The following is a 17263-nucleotide window of genomic DNA, read 5'->3' as shown; positions in this document are numbered from 1 at the left end:
ATGTCAATAAGGTACTGTTGTTGATAGAAGACTTGAATGTAAAATACAATAAAAAAATGAACTCAGGCAGACTGAAATTTGCAAAACGATTTTGTCTTACTATGATAATCTACAAAGCACATTTTATAATATTTTTCTATGTTTAATTTATATTCATTTTTTTAAAGACCGTAAGGAAAAACAGAGAAATTGCCATAGCGTGACTATAAACGGTTCTAAAGAAGGGAAACAACTGCTTCCTGACAACATATTAAGATTTTAAAACTCGAATATATAAGAGAAAGAACAGAGCCCTCATGCACTGTAAATTCTGTATTACCTTGAAGAAACTCTAAACCATCCAAAATAACTTCTTCTTTTGCATTTTGTTATTTACAGTATACCAGTTCATTGGAATGAACAACAACCACAAACTAAGTGTGCTGAATTTGTTTATTGAGAGTTTCAGTCAATTTGGATTAACCTGCTTTACTGAGGCTCAGCCCCCCCCCCCCAGTCATGGGAGGAGGAGGCTGGGACCTCCTGCAGAGTGAGGAGTGACCAAGGGGCAGCTGGAGATGGGCTGGAGGAAGGCAGCAGAAGACAGTCACACGTTAAGGAGAAAAAAAAAACTTCTGAGTAATATTTAGAGATTTTTTAAACTGAGGAAAATACTATCAGAAATGATCCCAATTTAGGAAAGCTGAGGCTGATTGAAATTGGCAGTCATCCCTCCTGAACTTTCCTTGGAAATTCTATAGGAGTAAGAATGCTTGATAAATACAGTGAACACAAACTTAAAAGAGGTTTATTGCAAAGCTGTTACATATGTTTTATGTACATTTCATACTGACACTTTTAAAGGCTTCAGAACATTCAGAAATGAAAGTACAGAGGTGCTTGGATTCTCATGCCAGAATCATCCACAGGAACAAGAACCATATTCACATCAATGGGCAAAGACAGCTTGGATTTTTATATAGAAGAAATATATATATATACACATTCAATGTGTTGGACTCTCAGAAAGAGGTGATCAGTTGGGTGGAGATTGGTCCTTATTGAGACCAGGACAAAAGAATGGATGTCGTTTCTCAGTGAAGGTATCAGCGAAAGTGTGGATGTGATTCCTGATCTCACATTGTGAAAGGAGATCTGTCCCTCTTCATAATCCACATACACACCCACATTCTGAGGCTTTGGGCTGTGTGAAAGTAGGACAGATCAAAGCCCTTGTAGACCTCATCCCTCAGCCACACACACCACAAACCACATCTGGGGATTCGTTTATCATGTTTCCTACAAAGCAGTCTAATAATTATAAATGATTCCACATTACAATTCCAAATTACAGCAGTGAAACATTCATTTCATAAAAGCAGTTAATTCGTATTAATGCAAATATAATTATTTTAAGATACCAATTTCATACTTATACTGCGTGACTGACAGGAGAGATGATCAGTGGATCTGTGTTTTTACCACCATCCGTGAGACCAGGGGTAAAGAATGGATAGAGTTTCTCAGTGAAGGTGTTAGTGAAAGTGTAGATGTGATTCCTGGTCTCCACATTGTAAAAGGAGACCTGTCCCTCCTCATAATCCAAGTATATCCCCACCTTCTGGGGCTTCAGGCTCAGGGGCAGGCGGACAGAAGGGTCAGCAAGTGCATTGTACGCATCATCCCTGAGCCACACTGTCCAGTAGCCATTCTTAGGGGAGAGCATAATCTTCCCCTTCCTGTTGATGGACTCTTTGGCGACACCTAAATCCCAGGCAGTCTTCTCTCCCACTTCTACCTCCCAGTAGTGTCTCCCAGAGGAGAATCCCTCCCTGCCCAGGACACAAATTACAGGATCAAATCTCTGTGGAGAATCAGGTAGAGTCTGTCTTCGATCACCCAGCCTCACTTGTTTCCCATCCTTAGACAGGATGAGACTGGATTGCGCTGAATTGGGATCCAGTGACACATCAACTGTTTAGAAAAGAAACAACAATGACCAATGAGAACTGTACATATACTGTATGATTTGACATAAATGTATGACTCTATTTTTACTTTTACAATGTTTCTGTTCAGAGTTGAGTGTGACCTGGTGTGGTGGTGACAGGAAACACTATTGAAGAGAGATGATGGGAAAACCGTACCTGAGGCCTCACGAATCCACTTCCACACTGGGGAAAAAAGGAGTTTAGTTATTTGTGTGCTGCGAAGTCAGGTCCATTAACACAATCCACACTGGTGTATTCATAAAGCATTTTCTGGCATGTAAGGTTTTTGACAATTGTGTTTTTGTTATCAGAAAAAAAACTGTGTGTGCAGTAGTTCCAAAGTCTAGCAATTTGACAGATAATTAAATGCCATACAACTTGAATACTGTACTGTGCTAAGGCTGTTAGAAAATGAAATATAGTTTAATGACAAATGTTCTACAGTAAGTAATACTACTATAAACAAAATAGCAAATGAGAGTTTAGCCCTTGACATCTAAATTTTTTTCTAGTTAAATCCATCTTGTATGAATGTTCTAATGTTTGCAGTTATTTAACTGATAATATTTATATATTATGGTCATTTATAGCCACTCAATCATATTCTATGATAATTATTATTAATTTGACCTTCCTAGAACAGGAAATGTAAGTAGGTAAGGTTGATTGTAAATTTTAATCACATTTATATATAATTAAATGATATATATATATATATTTGTATACTGTATTAAATATATTTAAAATATTAATACAAACTGTATCTTCATGATTTTGCAGGTATTTAATCAATCAATTCTATATAATGGATTTAAATCGATTCAATCACGTGCTAGGATTTTTATTCAAAATTATATATTACTAGACCTTTCAAGAGAAAATGAAAAGACAAATTGTTACCTGGTATGGGGGTAACTCCTTCCTTTCCTGTTGTGAAGAAAATCGTCACTTACTGAATATATTAATAATACTTCTTCATTACTTTACTGTCTGTGTTTTTACTTACAGGTCACTGTCGAAATAAAGGAAACACCGACAAAGTATCTTAATAGGGTGTTGGGCCAACAACGAGCAGCTACGCAACTTGACATAGATTCTACAAGTGAATGGAACTGTACTGGACACCATTTTTCAAGAGAAAACCATCGTGTTCTCATGAAAGAATGAGATGAATGTTTTTGTTGGTGGTGGTGGAAAACGCTGTCTCACTCCAGAATCTCCCATAAGCGTTTAATGGGGTTGAGATCGGGTGACTGGGATGGCAGTGGCATCGTTTTCATGCTCATCCAACCATTTCCTTTCCCTTTCCCTCAGACCTTCATGCAAATATCATATGTACAATGTTTCTATTGAGAGATTACTAACATTTTCCACATGGCTGTGATCTGGAAAAATGTCCTAACCCTAACCCTAGTTTTTCTGTTTCTGTTTTATAATGTGCTTTTGGTTATGACCTAATATTAATATAAAAGCTGTGTTAAAATTATAACTGAAATTAAAATAAGTATTTCAAATAAAACCAACTTACTTGAATACTCAGAAAACACACGTCTGACTGAAATAAAAGAACATTGACAGTAAGTGAGCATAAAGTGTGTCTTTTCAGAATTACAAAAATACAAATAAAATCACTTCAGTTTTTGTGGTGTTGACTGTTCATCCTGTGGTTTTTCAGGAAAAGGTGTTGCATTTGAATTATTCACACAAAGCTTCAAGGCTTTACTATGCTTGGCTTGAGGAACAATAGCTTGGCCATGTTACTTATCCAGTCAGAACTCTCCTACAAATTAACAATGGGACAGACATCGGTGGTCTAGTGGGATTGGTAGAAGGATGCTTGGCTCAAGACTGGTGTCAAGAAAGGTCTGATTTCTCCGTGTATATACCCAATTGGCTTTAACCCACTTGTCTTGAAGGATTACAACTTGGCCATGTGGAGCAAGTGCTCATAACTCTCCTATAAAATGAACTGATTGGTGGGATGTTATTGCTGGAAGGGTTCCTGTGCAAAGAATTTTGGGAAGAGAAGACTGAAGCCTAGTATTGATACTTTAGTGAGCTGGTGGGAGTTGGGGTATTCTCTTTCTCACAAAAATACATGGAGTAGTACAGATCAAATTAATAACGTAGTGATTTACCGGTCTTGTTGGTGTCACTGGGGAAGCACATCTCTACGGGGAGATAACTGGCCTTCATGCTGCTATAGAGACGCTGCAGTCTGGAGTTCTCAGCCTCTTCATCCTCCAATTTCTTCTGTAGCTCTGGGTGACACAAACCACATTTTAGTGCAAGATAAGACATATTTTCAATTTAATCCTTTATTCAAGCAGAGAGCATGATTGTAACTTTGACAAGAGTGAAGTAGCACCTAAATGCTTGTTTAGGGTGTGTTCATGAAAAGTAAATTATTTCTCCATATGGAAATAGATGTAATGTGTATGTACCGTATGAGGCATATTAATCGCTGCCGAAATATACAAGGTGAATATTGAGAAACTGTTACTCACCAGGGGCAGCCCAGTGGCAAATGGTGACCAATGCTGTCTCGCAGCGCTGAGGTCTTGAATTCAAATGTGCAGTTTGTGTGTTCTCCCCATGTTCGCATGGGTATCCTCCGGGTGCTCCAGATTCCTCCCACAGTCCAAAGACATAGGGGTAGGTTAACTGACTTCTGGGAAGATTGGCCTAGGTGTGAAATGTGTTTGAATTTGTACAGTATCTGTCTTCCCTGTGATGGGCTGGTGTCCCTTACAGAGTGTATCCTGGGGCCTATTGCTTGCTGAAATAGGATCCAGCTTCCCTGCAATCCGGAATTGGATGAGGTGGTTAGAAAAAGGATGGATGTGGCTCACCCGTCTTGGAGCTCTGTGTAAGTCGACAGCTTCTGGTTACATTGCTGTAGTTTCTCTGCAGGTCTGAATGGTCTCTCTGAAGGTCAGAGTGTCCTCTTTGTAGTGTCTCCAGTTTCTTCTGTAGCTCTGGATAATCAACAGATGAAACGCAGGAATATATTTTAGATAAACATTAAAGTGACCATCAGGCATCTCAAAGTTGTCAATAAAAAACATAAAAGATTGAAGTGTGAAGCTCAGTGGGATGTGAAGTTCATTATTGAAGAAGCAACATTTAGTCATAAATGTTTACCAGTCTTGGTTTTCTGCATAAGCTGACAACTTCCAGTCACATTGCCATAGTTTCTCTGCAGGTCTGAATGGTCTCTCTGAAGGTCAGCGTGCTCTCTTCGAAGAGTCTGCAGCTTCTTCTGTATCTCTGCCCAATGGAGAGAAGGTAAATGACTTTTTCTTACCAGGTCAACTTTGTCATGAGGAGAGGGTAATGAGGGATATTTTAAAAGTTACAAAATATAATTACTATATTTTCTTGCCAGTTCAGGTACAAAGAAGAAATTGTGTGAATTGGGTTCCTGCAACCTGTCATGGGCTGAGACCTGAAATTGGTCAGTAAACAGTTGGAAGAAGGTTTGTTGGTCACCAGTGAGATATGAATGGATAAACATAAAGCTCACCAGTTTTGGATCTCTGCCTGAGAAGACGGCTCTCTGTCACATTCCTGTAGTTTCTCTGTAGATCTGAAAGTTCTCTCTGAAGACTAGAATGTTGTCTTTGAAGAGACTCCAGAGTCTTCTGCAGTTCTGGACAAAGAACACCAAGGACTTATTTCTCCTAATCTTGGAGTCGTTGTTAGAATAAAACTTTAAATTGATGATCAACTGAAGTAAAGAAAGCAGGAACCGTAAAAAAAAAAACTCGTTGTATTGTCATATTTCATCATATTGGTCCTATTTGAATTTGTTTTAGCTAAACATTATTATATATTAGCCCACAGCTATATCACCCTGCAATTCACAGCTGGCAGCCCCACTGAAGCTCAGTTGGTGTGAGTCTGGTCAGTACCTGGATGAGAGACCTCTTGTTAAAGCTAAGGTTGCTGCTGGAAGAGCTGTTAGTGGAACCAGTAGAGGGGGCTCACCCTGCGTTCTGCGTGGGTCCTAATATCTCAGTATAGTGATGAGGACACTATATTGTAAGATAAGCATTGTCCTTCAAATGAGACATAAAACTGAGGTCCTGACTCTATGTGGTCATTAAAAAACCCAGAGCATATCTCAAGAAGTGTGGGGATGTTAACCCCAATGAACTGGCCAAATTTTCCCCTGGCCTTTACCAATCATGGCCTCTTAATAAAACTCATTTATTAAATGGCTTGATTACTCTGCTCTCCTCCCCACTGAGAGCTGTTGTGTGGGGAGAGTACTGAAGCATCATCCAGGTGGGGCTGCACACAGGTGGTGGTGGAGGGGATACCCATTACCTGTAAAATGCTTTGAGTGGAGTGTCCAGAAAAGCACTATTTAACAGTAAGGAATTATTATATAATCCAATCTTCAAGATAATTATCTATGAAAAGTCATAAAGCGTCACAAATAAAGGCCAATTTGATGTGAGGTCTTTAGAAAGGAAGCAACATATAATTACAAAAGTTTACCAGTCTTGGATTTGTGTAGCAGCTCACAAGTGCCAGTGACATTGCTGTATCTTCTCTGCAGGTTAGAATGGTCTCTCTGAAGGTCAGAGTTCTCTCTTTGCAGAGCCTGCAGCTTCTTCTGTTGCTCTGCACAATGGAGAGACATTAAATGCCATGTTTTACCAAGAGATATCTGTCTTGAGGAAATGGTGAAATTTGTCAAAGCCTTGAAAGAGGATGACACTGTGAAGTCATTTGACAATGGATATTTAACAGTTGTCAGGATAATAATACAGTAAATGCATTTTCCTTCCAATGTAACTACAAACAAGACATATTTTGCTGAGGATATAACCATAAACATCTGGCATGGGCTGAGACCAGAAATTGGTCAATAAACTGTTGGAGAGAAGGTTTGTTGATCACTAGAGAGGTAGGAATATCAAAACATGATGTTTCACCAGTGTTGGTTCTCTGTGTGAGAAGATGGCTCTCTGACACATTTCTGTAGCTTCTCTGTAGATCTGAAAGGCTTCTCTGAAGATTAGAATGTTGCTTTTGAAGGGTCTCCAGGCTCTTCTGCAGTTCTGGATATAGAACACAAGGAATGTATTTCACCTAATCTTGGAGCCATTGTTAGAGTAGAACTTTTAGTTGATGATCAACAGAAGTAAAGAGAGGAACATTAAAAAAATCTCCTTGTATTGTTTTGTAGAGCACAAAAAGTAACTCACCAGTCTTTGACTGCTCTGTGAGCCGACAGTTTCTTGTCACACTGCTACAGTTTCTCTGTAGATCCAAACAGTCTCTCTGGAGGTCACTGTGGTCTGTTTGAAGGGTTTGCAGTTTCTTCTCCAGCTCTGGATGTTCCAGAAAAGAAATATTTGAATTGTTTTTAGCTAAACATTACGATGTAATCCAGTCCTTAAAAATTCAGCAATAAAAAGCCATAAGATATAAAGAGTATAGCTCAGCGTGACGTAAAAGTAATTATTAATGAAGCAACTGATAAACATTTGCCTGTCTTGGATTTGTGCACAAGCTCACAAGTGCCAGAGACATTATGGTAATTTCTCTATAGACCCCAAAGGTCTCTTTGAAGGTCAGAGTGAACTCTTCGCAGAGTCTGCAGATTCTTCTGTAGCTCTGCCCAGTGGAGAGAAGGTAAATGACTTTGTCTTACCAGGTCAACTTTGTCATGAGGGATATTATAAAAGTTATAAAATATGATTACTATATTTTCTTGCCAGTTCAGGTACAAAGAAGAAATTGTGAGAATTGGATTCCTGCAACCTGTCATGGGCTTAGACGTGAAATTGGTCAATAAACAGTTGAAAGAAGGTTTGTTGGTCACCAGTGAGATATGAATGGATATATGAATGGTGAGATATGAATGGATAAACATGAAGCTCACCAGTGTTGGATCTCTTCATGAGAAGATGGCTCTCTGTCACATTCCTGTAGTTTCTCTGTAGATCTAAAAGTTCTCTCTGAAGACTAGAATGTTGTCTTTGAAGAGACTCCAGAGTCTTCTGCAGTTCTGGACAAAGAACACAAGGGACTTATCTCTCCTAATCTTGGAGTTGTTGTTAGAATAAAACTTTAAATTGATGATCAACTGAAGTAAAGAAAGGAGGAACTATAAAAAAAACTCGTTGTATTGTCATATTTCATCATATTGGTCCTATTTGAATTTGTTTTAGCTAAACATTATTATATATTAGCCCACAGCTATATCACCCTGCAATTCACAGCTGGCAGCCCCACTGAAGCTCAGTAGGTGTGAGTCTGGTCAGTACCTGGATGAGAGACCTCTTGTTAAAGCTAAGGTTGCTGCTGGAAGAGCTGTTAGTGGAACCAGTAGAGGGGGCTCACCCTGCGTTCTGCGTGGGTCCTGATATCTCAGTATAGTGACGAGGACACTATATTGTAAGATAAGCATTGTCCTTTAAATGAGACATAAAACTGAGGTCTTGACTCTATATGGTCATTAAAAAACCCAGAGCATTTCTCGAGAAGTGTGGGGATGTTAACCCCAATGTCTGGCCAAATTTTCCCCTGGCCTTTACCAATCATGGCCTCTTAATAACACTCATTTATTAAATGGCTTGATCACTCTGTTCTCCTCCCTACTGAGAGCTGATGTGTGGTAAGAGCACTGGAGCATCATCCAGGTGGGGCTGCACACTGGTGGTGGAGAGGATCCCCATTACCTGTAAAACGCTTTGAGTGGAGTGTCCAGAAAAGCACTATTTAACAGTAAGGAATTATGATATAATCCGATATTTAAGATAATTATCTATGAAAAGCCATAAAGTGTCACGAATAAAGGCCAATTTGATGTGAGGTCTTTAGAAAGGAAGCAACATTTAATTCTAAAAGTTTACCAGTCTTGGATTTGTGGAGCAGCTCACAAGTGCCAGTGACATTGCTGTATCTTCTCTGCAGGTTTGAATGGTCTCTCTGCAGGTCAGAGTTCTCTCTTTGCAGAGCCTGCAGCTTCTTCTGTTGCTCTGCACAATGGAGAGACATTAAATGCCATGTTTCACCAAGAGATATCTGTCTTGAGGAAATGGTGAAATTTGTCAAAGCCTTGAAAGAGGATGACACTGTGAAGTCATTTGACAATGGATATTTAACAGTTGTCAGGATAATAATACAGTAAATGCATTTTCCCTCCAATGTAACTACAAACAAGACATATTTTGCTGAGATTATAACCATAAACATCTGGCATGGGCTGTGACCAGAAATTGGTCAATGAACTGTTGGAGAGAAGGTTTGTTGATCACTAGAGAGGTAGGAATATCAAAACATGATGTTTCACCAGTGTTGGTTCTCTGTGTGAGAAGATGGCTCTCTGACACATTTCTGTAGCTTCTCTGTAGATCTGAAAGGCTTCTCTGAAGGTTAGAATGTTGCTTTTGAAGGGTCTCCAGGCTCTTCTGCAGTTCTGGATATAGAACACAAGGAATGTATTTCACCTAATCTTGGAGCCATTGTTAGAGTAGAACTTTTAGTTGATGATCAACAGAAGTAAAGAGAGGAACATTAAAAAAATCTCCTTGTATTGTTTTATAGAGCACAAAAAGTAACTCACCAGTCTTTGACTGCTGTGTGAGCCGACAGTTTCTTGTCACAGTGGAACAGTTTCTCTGTAGATCCAAACAGTCTCTCTGGAGGTCACTGTGGTCTGTTTGAAGGGTTTGCAGTTTCTTCTCCAGCTCTGGATGTTCCAGAAAAGAAATATTTGAATTTGTTTTAGCTAGACATTACAATGTAATCCAGTCCTTAAAAATTCAGCAATAAAAAGCCATAAGATATAAATAGGATAGCTCAGCGTGACGTAAAAGTAATTATTAATGAAGCAACTGATAAACATTTGCCTGTCTTGGATTTGTGCACAAGCTCACAAGTGCCAGAGACATTATGGTAATTTCTCTATAGACCCCAAAGGTCTCTTTGAAGGTCAGAGTGAACTCTTCGCAGAGTCTGCAGATTCTTCTGTAGCTCTGCCCAGTGGAGAGAAGGTAAATGACTTTGTCTTACCAGGTCAACTTTGTCATGAGGGATATTATAAAAGTTATAAAATATGATTACTATATTTTCTTGCCAGTTCAGGTACAAAGAAGAAATTGTGAGAATTGGATTCCTGCAACCTGTCATGGGCTTAGACGTGAAATTGGTCAATAAACAGTTGAAAGAAGGTTTGTTGGTCACCAGTGAGATATGAATGGATATATGAATGGTGAGATATGAATGGATAAACATGAAGCTCACCAGTGTTGGATCTCTTCATGAGAAGATGGCTCTCTGTCACATTCCTGTAGTTTCTCTGTAGATCTAAAAGTTCTCTCTGAAGACTAGAATGTTGTCTTTGAAGAGACTCCAGAGTCTTCTGCAGTTCTGGACAAAGAACACAAGGGACTTATCTCTCCTAATCTTGGAGTTGTTGTTAGAATAAAACTTTAAATTGATGATCAACTGAAGTAAAGAAAGGAGGAACTATAAAAAAAACTCGTTGTATTGTCATATTTCATCATATTGGTCCTATTTGAATTTGTTTTAGCTAAACATTATTATATATTAGCCCACAGCTATATCACCCTGCAATTCACAGCTGGCAGCCCCACTGAAGCTCAGTAGGTGTGAGTCTGGTCAGTACCTGGATGAGAGACCTCTTGTTAAAGCTAAGGTTGCTGCTGGAAGAGCTGTTAGTGGAACCAGTAGAGGGGGCTCACCCTGCGTTCTGCGTGGGTCCTGATATCTCAGTATAGTGACGAGGACACTATATTGTAAGATAAGCATTGTCCTTTAAATGAGACATAAAACTGAGGTCTTGACTCTATATGGTCATTAAAAAACCCAGAGCATTTCTCGAGAAGTGTGGGGATGTTAACCCCAATGTCTGGCCAAATTTTCCCCTGGCCTTTACCAATCATGGCCTCTTAATAACACTCATTTATTAAATGGCTTGATCACTCTGTTCTCCTCCCTACTGAGAGCTGATGTGTGGTAAGAGCACTGGAGCATCATCCAGGTGGGGCTGCACACTGGTGGTGGAGAGGATCCCCATTACCTGTAAAACGCTTTGAGTGGAGTGTCCAGAAAAGCACTATTTAACAGTAAGGAATTATGATATAATCCGATATTTAAGATAATTATCTATGAAAAGCCATAAAGTGTCACGAATAAAGGCCAATTTGATGTGAGGTCTTTAGAAAGGAAGCAACATTTAATTCTAAAAGTTTACCAGTCTTGGATTTGTGGAGCAGCTCACAAGTGCCAGTGACATTGCTGTATCTTCTCTGCAGGTTTGAATGGTCTCTCTGCAGGTCAGAGTTCTCTCTTTGCAGAGCCTGCAGCTTCTTCTGTTGCTCTGCACAATGGAGAGACATTAAATGCCATGTTTCACCAAGAGATATCTGTCTTGAGGAAATGGTGAAATTTGTCAAAGCCTTGAAAGAGGATGACACTGTGAAGTCATTTGACAATGGATATTTAACAGTTGTCAGGATAATAATACAGTAAATGCATTTTCCCTCCAATGTAACTACAAACAAGACATATTTTGCTGAGATTATAACCATAAACATCTGGCATGGGCTGTGACCAGAAATTGGTCAATGAACTGTTGGAGAGAAGGTTTGTTGATCACTAGAGAGGTAGGAATATCAAAACATGATGTTTCACCAGTGTTGGTTCTCTGTGTGAGAAGATGGCTCTCTGACACATTTCTGTAGCTTCTCTGTAGATCTGAAAGGCTTCTCTGAAGGTTAGAATGTTGCTTTTGAAGGGTCTCCAGGCTCTTCTGCAGTTCTGGATATAGAACACAAGGAATGTATTTCACCTAATCTTGGAGCCATTGTTAGAGTAGAACTTTTAGTTGATGATCAACAGAAGTAAAGAGAGGAACATTAAAAAATCTCCTTGTATTGTTTTGTAGAGCACAAAAAGTAACTCACCAGTCTTTGACTGCTGTGTGAGCTGACAGTTTCTTGTCACATTGGTACAGTTTCTCTGTAGATCCAAACAGTCTCTCTGGAGGTCACTGTGGTCTGTTTGAAGGGTTTGCAGTTTCTTCTCCACCTCTGGATGTTACAGAAAAGAAATATTTGAATTTGTTTTAGCTAAACATTATGATGTTATCCAGTCCTAAAAGAATCAGCAATAAAGAGCCATAAGATATAAAATAGCTCAACGTGACGTAATAGTCATCATTAAAGAAGCAACTGATAATCAAACATTTGCCAGTATTGGATTTGTGCACAAGCTCACAAGTGTCAGAAACATTATGGTAATTTCTCTGTAGACCCGAATGGTCTATGTGAAGGTCAAAGTGCTCTCTTTATCTGTAGATAAAGAGGATGAGATGTGATCTAGACCATCACAAAGGTCTACACCTGTCTTGGCTTGTTTTATAAGCTGACTGTGTTCCGTGACATTGCTGTAGTCTCTCTGAAGGTCGGAAAGGCCTCCCTGAAGGTCAAAGTTGTCTCTTTGAAGGGTCTTCGGTGAATTCTGTAGTTCTTGATGCCAAACACAAGAACTTTCATGTACTTTTGTAAACTCTGTTGGCGTACATCTTCAGGATGATCATTGAAAAGCCATGGTGGAAAACGTTCTGAACCTATTAAGTTGTAGGTCATCACTGAATGATCTCGGTGAAAATCAACATTTTACCTTTGATGGGTCTCAAGATTTTTGCAAAATTTGGATATACAGTAATGGAAAAAATAATTGTCACATTTGGCTTCATCCTTATTCGCTTCTGAAATAATGGAGAATAAAAGCCAGCAGAACTTAGTGCATCCTGCTAACATCTCCTTTTGTCCACAAATGAAGAACTAAAACATCTGCAAGATGTCTGATGTCATAATTTGATCATTCATATCACTATTTACAGATACAATTAAATAATGATAATGTCTATTTATATTAGACTCTATTGCTAGAGTCCCAGAATGCTCTGTATACTTCACTATTATACAAACACATAATATGCTCAGTGCAATGCACTCATGCTCCTCTTCCACTCTCAGTATTTGTAGCTGAGAAATTGTTTGATTAATAGATTTTTGTTTACATTATTTCATTAGCTAATAGAAACTCTAGAGAATAAATTATAATTTACCAGTGCTGTATCTCTGGGTAAGCAATTGGCCGTTTGACACATTCCTGTAACTTTCCTGTAGATCAGAGTGGTCTTTCTGAAGGGTAGAGTGCTGTTTTTGAAGGCTCTCCAGAGACATCAGAAGTTCTGGGTGAAGCACATAAAAGATATTTTCAGTTGATCTTGAAACCTGGGATTATGTACAGTAAGTCCTCAAAATGATTGTTTAAAAAGCCACACAAGAAAGAGGTTTGTAACTGTAAACATCACCTGTCTTGGAGTTCAGTGTAAGCTGACAAGTTTCAGTCACATTTCTGAAGTTTCTCTCTACATCGGCATGGTCTTTTTGAAGGTCAGAAAATTCTTGCTGAAGGATTTGAAGCTTGTTCTGTAGTTCTGCAGAATTAACAAAAGAATAGTTTTTTTTGTTGATCTTGTTACTGGGTAGGTAAAGCTGATCAGTCAAAATGTAAAATGATGTTTAATGTTTTAAAAACATGAAATCAGGTGATATGAACCAGTCAATTGTACAGCAGTGTAATACAATTTATTGCGTTAGGTAGCATGGTAGGACAATCTGTACATGTGTTATTCCTAAGAAGGTGTCGAGTTTTTTTTCGAGATTGAGAACATGCCAATAGAGATGCCTATCTCCCCAGTAAATTGCCAGTCCCAAAGAAGACTTGACTTGGATCCTACATGAATCCCACTAATAAGAGTGGAAAGACTCTCACCTAGTTGAACCTATTTGGCCTGAAATTCTTCTATTTACTAGTAGCAGACACAGCTATGACCCAGGCTATTACTCAGAATACAATTTATTTCTTTTAACACACTTATAAATCTCAACCTGAGATTCTCTGAATTGACTCTTCTAAGGAATCATATTTGGGTTTATTCTGACATCCTCCTGCGACTCTGCATAGCTTTTTAAGGAGAGGCTGTGTATAGGTGCAGCTAAGTTCCCCGATTGCCTTACACAGATGTAGTGTAAAACGTATATTTTCCATGCCCTGGTGGCTCCACCCTCTTTAAAATTCTTAAACCTGGCTGACCTCTTACATTAGTTAAACATTATTTTAGATGTTAGACAAATACTTTATATGCTCAAAATACTGTATGTCTTACACTACATCTAGATGTTTTTCAGATTTTGTATAAACTTTATTTTAGCACCTTCAAAGGTGGCTTTACAGAATGACAACAAAAACAATAAAAAAATACACAAGATATGCACAATGAGAATACACAATGAGAGGAGACAGTAGATGGGGATGCTGAATACAGTAGGAGCAGAGGGGTAAAGAACAGAACCAGTTAAGTAAAGGCTCTTCTAAAGAAGAAGGTTTTGAGTCTGGATTTTAGGAGTTTAGAGAAGCGTGACTCTCTGATATCCTTGGAGATATAGTTCCAAAGCTTTGGGGCATAACAGGAGAAGGTCCTGTCACCCACACAGTGTAAATGGAGGACTGAAAGGAGATCAGATTAAGTAGAGCGAAGGTTGTGAGGTGGGGAGTAGGACGATAATAGCTCAGACAGGTACTGAGGTGCCAATCCATGCAGAGCCTTATAAGTGAGCATGAGGATTTTGAAGTCAGCACAAAACTTGACAGGAAGCCAGTGCAAGGACTCCAGGACAGGAGATCACTTGCACCAGACCTGGTCAGGATTCAGGATTTGGATATTTTGGAGTTTGTTCAATGTGAATTTAGAAAGCCCAGCAAGTAGACCGTTACAGTAGTAAATTTGGGAGAAGACAAACGTGTTGATCAGCTTTTCAGCCACAGTCAGTGATAACATAGGACATAGTCTGGTAATTTGTAGACTGGTTTCTGATCAGACTGAGGTAAAAGAAAGATTTTCTGACAATATGTTGCACATCTGGGTCAAATGTCATGCCTGAATCAAATATCTCCCCCAAGTTTTTCAATTTAGTCTGAAGTTCAAGTACAGTGCCATCCACAGATAGGGTAACAGCTCAGGCTTTACAAAGTTGATGGGTGGGTGCAAATAAGCTTGCATATTGGCACTGTGTATTTTGGGAATATTACTCATACCACAACATTGACAGAGGTAGAACGATCTGAAGAGAATTCTACTTCTGACTTTTTAGTAAATAAAGTCTTATCAGCAATGGATAGCTGTTTTCCCCATCAGTATGGTATAGCTGATTTTGATCACAGAAATGACTGACATGGAGTCACTGTGTAATGTATGTTAATTCTAGGTTTAGTTCCAGATTTAGAAGAGCCAAAGTTCTTAGCTTCTAAAATAAGCAGGTTTCTGATGAGGAACTGAGGTTTTTCACCTTTTCAAACCAACTACTGAATTCTGCCTTTGGCGATTCAAGTTTTCGAGCCAGTCAGCTACGTCGTAATTGACCCTCGATAAAAAAAAATCTCATTTTAAATTCAAAGCTTTTAGAAATGCAATCTTTACCAGTTATGAGGTTAGACGTGTTCATTCGGAAATCCTCCTGTTGGTTCTGCAGTGTTAGTGGATGTTCATGAAGGCCACTTGCCTCAGAATGTTCCATTGACCTGTGGTAAACTGAATGGGCAAAAACATGTATGAGAAAACCAGCAACTGAAAACGCAGCAGAACTTCTCCTTCACTTGATGTTTTTGCAAAAGCATCTTAGAACTGATAAGTAGTTCAGGTGGGGATCTGCGTCAGCATGAGTAGGGTGTAAAGGAACAAGTAATAGGTTTATTCCATGCTGAACAAAAGAAGAAACGTTGTTTTCCTTCTTCTTCTTTTTTCTTCCTTTGCAGCCTAGGCATGCTGACACAGCTACCCACCTGAACTGCTTCAGCCTACTTCTGCTGTGACCCACTATGCCTTCCGCTAAATCTTTTTCTAGATCTCTTCGTCAGCCCTTCTCCTCCTCCCTGAGCTACTTGCCCCCTTTTCTCACCAAACCAGCATTCCGTCTCTTCACAGGGACTGATCTGTTCCAAGACCAGGCTTTCTTACCAACTCCTATTCCTTTACATGATACCCGAAGAAGGCTCCATAGCCGAAACATTGTGTTTCTTTTCTCCACTTTTCAGCATGGAATAAACCTTTACTTGTTCTGTAAAAGTACATATGCATTGGTCTATACATTCACCAATATGCAGCAGAGTACATTCAATACAAAACTTCCCAGTGTCAGCACTGAACTGCTCCCTGCTGGTACTCACAGTAGAGACCCACTCCAGCACTGAGAGTGCTGATCCACAGAATGGCAAAGACCAGCGCAAGGCTCCTGTAGGATGAAACTCTCCTCTCTGAGCTCGGCTGAGTCCCTGGGAATGGGAATAAGAGACTTGGTGATCTTTGATGACTTCAGTGCCAGTACAGTACTTGAAACCAACAGAGCTGTCCTTTTGCCATTGTTATCGTTTTATAACAGGTCACCAACTTAAAGATTACTTTCAGAAAAAACAAAGGAACAGCACTGCGCTCATTCAGCAAATTGGGTTCTGTATTCTGTGCAACTGGGGCTGACAAAGAGGGAAGTAGAACGTGTTCATATCTGATATTGTCTAATATAAAAGAAACTCCTGCACGCTGCGATGTGGCAATCTCTATTAAGTAAGTATGGATTTTTTGAGATGTGGTTTGTTTTTTCAAATGATAATTTACATTATTTTTATGTACCAGTAATGGAATCAAAGATTTTGCACGTGTGTAGTTCCACTGTGTATAATATGACAATATATAATCACAGTTCTCTTCACTTCATTTGCAATGTTTCCAGTTTTCAAGCACTTTACTTGAGATGGCTGAATCATACTTTAGCTTTTTCTTTTTGTTATAACATTTGTGTTTCTATACAGCAGCAAAAAATAATGCTTCACAAAATACATGAATCCAGTTGTTCTCTTGTTAATACTAAGGCAAACATTTGCCTCAGAATTTTGACCTGTGGTAAACTGAATGGATAGATACAGGCAAGAGAACTCACCAAAACTGAAATACAGTATATTCAGGAGAGTATATTTCAGATCTAGGAGCTTTATTGTTGATGGAAAAGAGACTTTGTCAATCCAAAAATTCAACTTTATTCAGTCTTTGAAATATTGTAATCAATGAGATACAGATAACAGAAATTCTGCCCTGGCTGAACCTAATCATATATTTCCAATCAAGGACTGTTGGACACTAAACTGTTGGCATTTCTATGTGAGATGAACAATTTTATTACTAT

The 17263-nt window shown here is 39.0% G+C and overlaps 1 protein-coding gene across 9 annotated transcripts in view; it reads right to left on the bottom strand.

Moving 5' to 3' along the window:
* Positions 1-771: 771 nt before the first annotated feature.
* The window catches only part of LOC148660003 (uncharacterized), a 95365-nt gene continuing 78873 nt past the window's right edge, over positions 772-17263 (bottom strand). For 8 of the 9 annotated variants that reach the window (XM_088634026.1, XM_088634024.1, XM_088634027.1 and 5 more), the window contains 19 exons: positions 11921-12046; positions 11649-11774; positions 11209-11334; positions 10236-10361; positions 9556-9681; positions 9283-9408; positions 8843-8968; positions 7870-7995; positions 7190-7315; positions 6917-7042; positions 6477-6602; positions 5497-5622; positions 5115-5240; positions 4823-4948; positions 4109-4231; positions 3499-3525; positions 2871-2897; positions 2127-2153; positions 772-1953 (listed from right to left, as the gene is read on the bottom strand). In XM_088634026.1, the coding sequence (XP_088490152.1) occupies positions 1412-1953; positions 2127-2153; positions 2871-2897; positions 3499-3525; positions 4109-4231; positions 4823-4948; positions 5115-5240; positions 5497-5622; positions 6477-6602; positions 6917-7042; positions 7190-7315; positions 7870-7995; positions 8843-8968; positions 9283-9408; positions 9556-9681; positions 10236-10361; positions 11209-11334; positions 11649-11774; positions 11921-12046 (2510 nt within the window). In that variant the 3' untranslated portion in view covers positions 772-1411. The remainder of the gene's footprint in view (positions 1954-2126; positions 2154-2870; positions 2898-3498; positions 3526-4108; positions 4232-4822; positions 4949-5114; positions 5241-5496; positions 5623-6476; positions 6603-6916; positions 7043-7189; positions 7316-7869; positions 7996-8842; positions 8969-9282; positions 9409-9555; positions 9682-10235; positions 10362-11208; positions 11335-11648; positions 11775-11920; positions 12047-17263) is intronic. The other variant, XM_088634029.1, reaches the window with a different exon arrangement.

The sequence above is a fragment of the Lepisosteus platostomus genome, chromosome 6, assembly GCF_059453375.1.
Source record: "Lepisosteus platostomus isolate fLepPlt1 chromosome 6, fLepPlt1.hap1, whole genome shotgun sequence".
NCBI classification, from domain to species: Eukaryota; Metazoa; Chordata; class Actinopteri; order Semionotiformes; family Lepisosteidae; genus Lepisosteus; species Lepisosteus platostomus.
The sequence above is the reverse complement of the archived record's forward strand: the minus strand, read 5'-3'. Positions and strand labels throughout refer to the sequence as shown.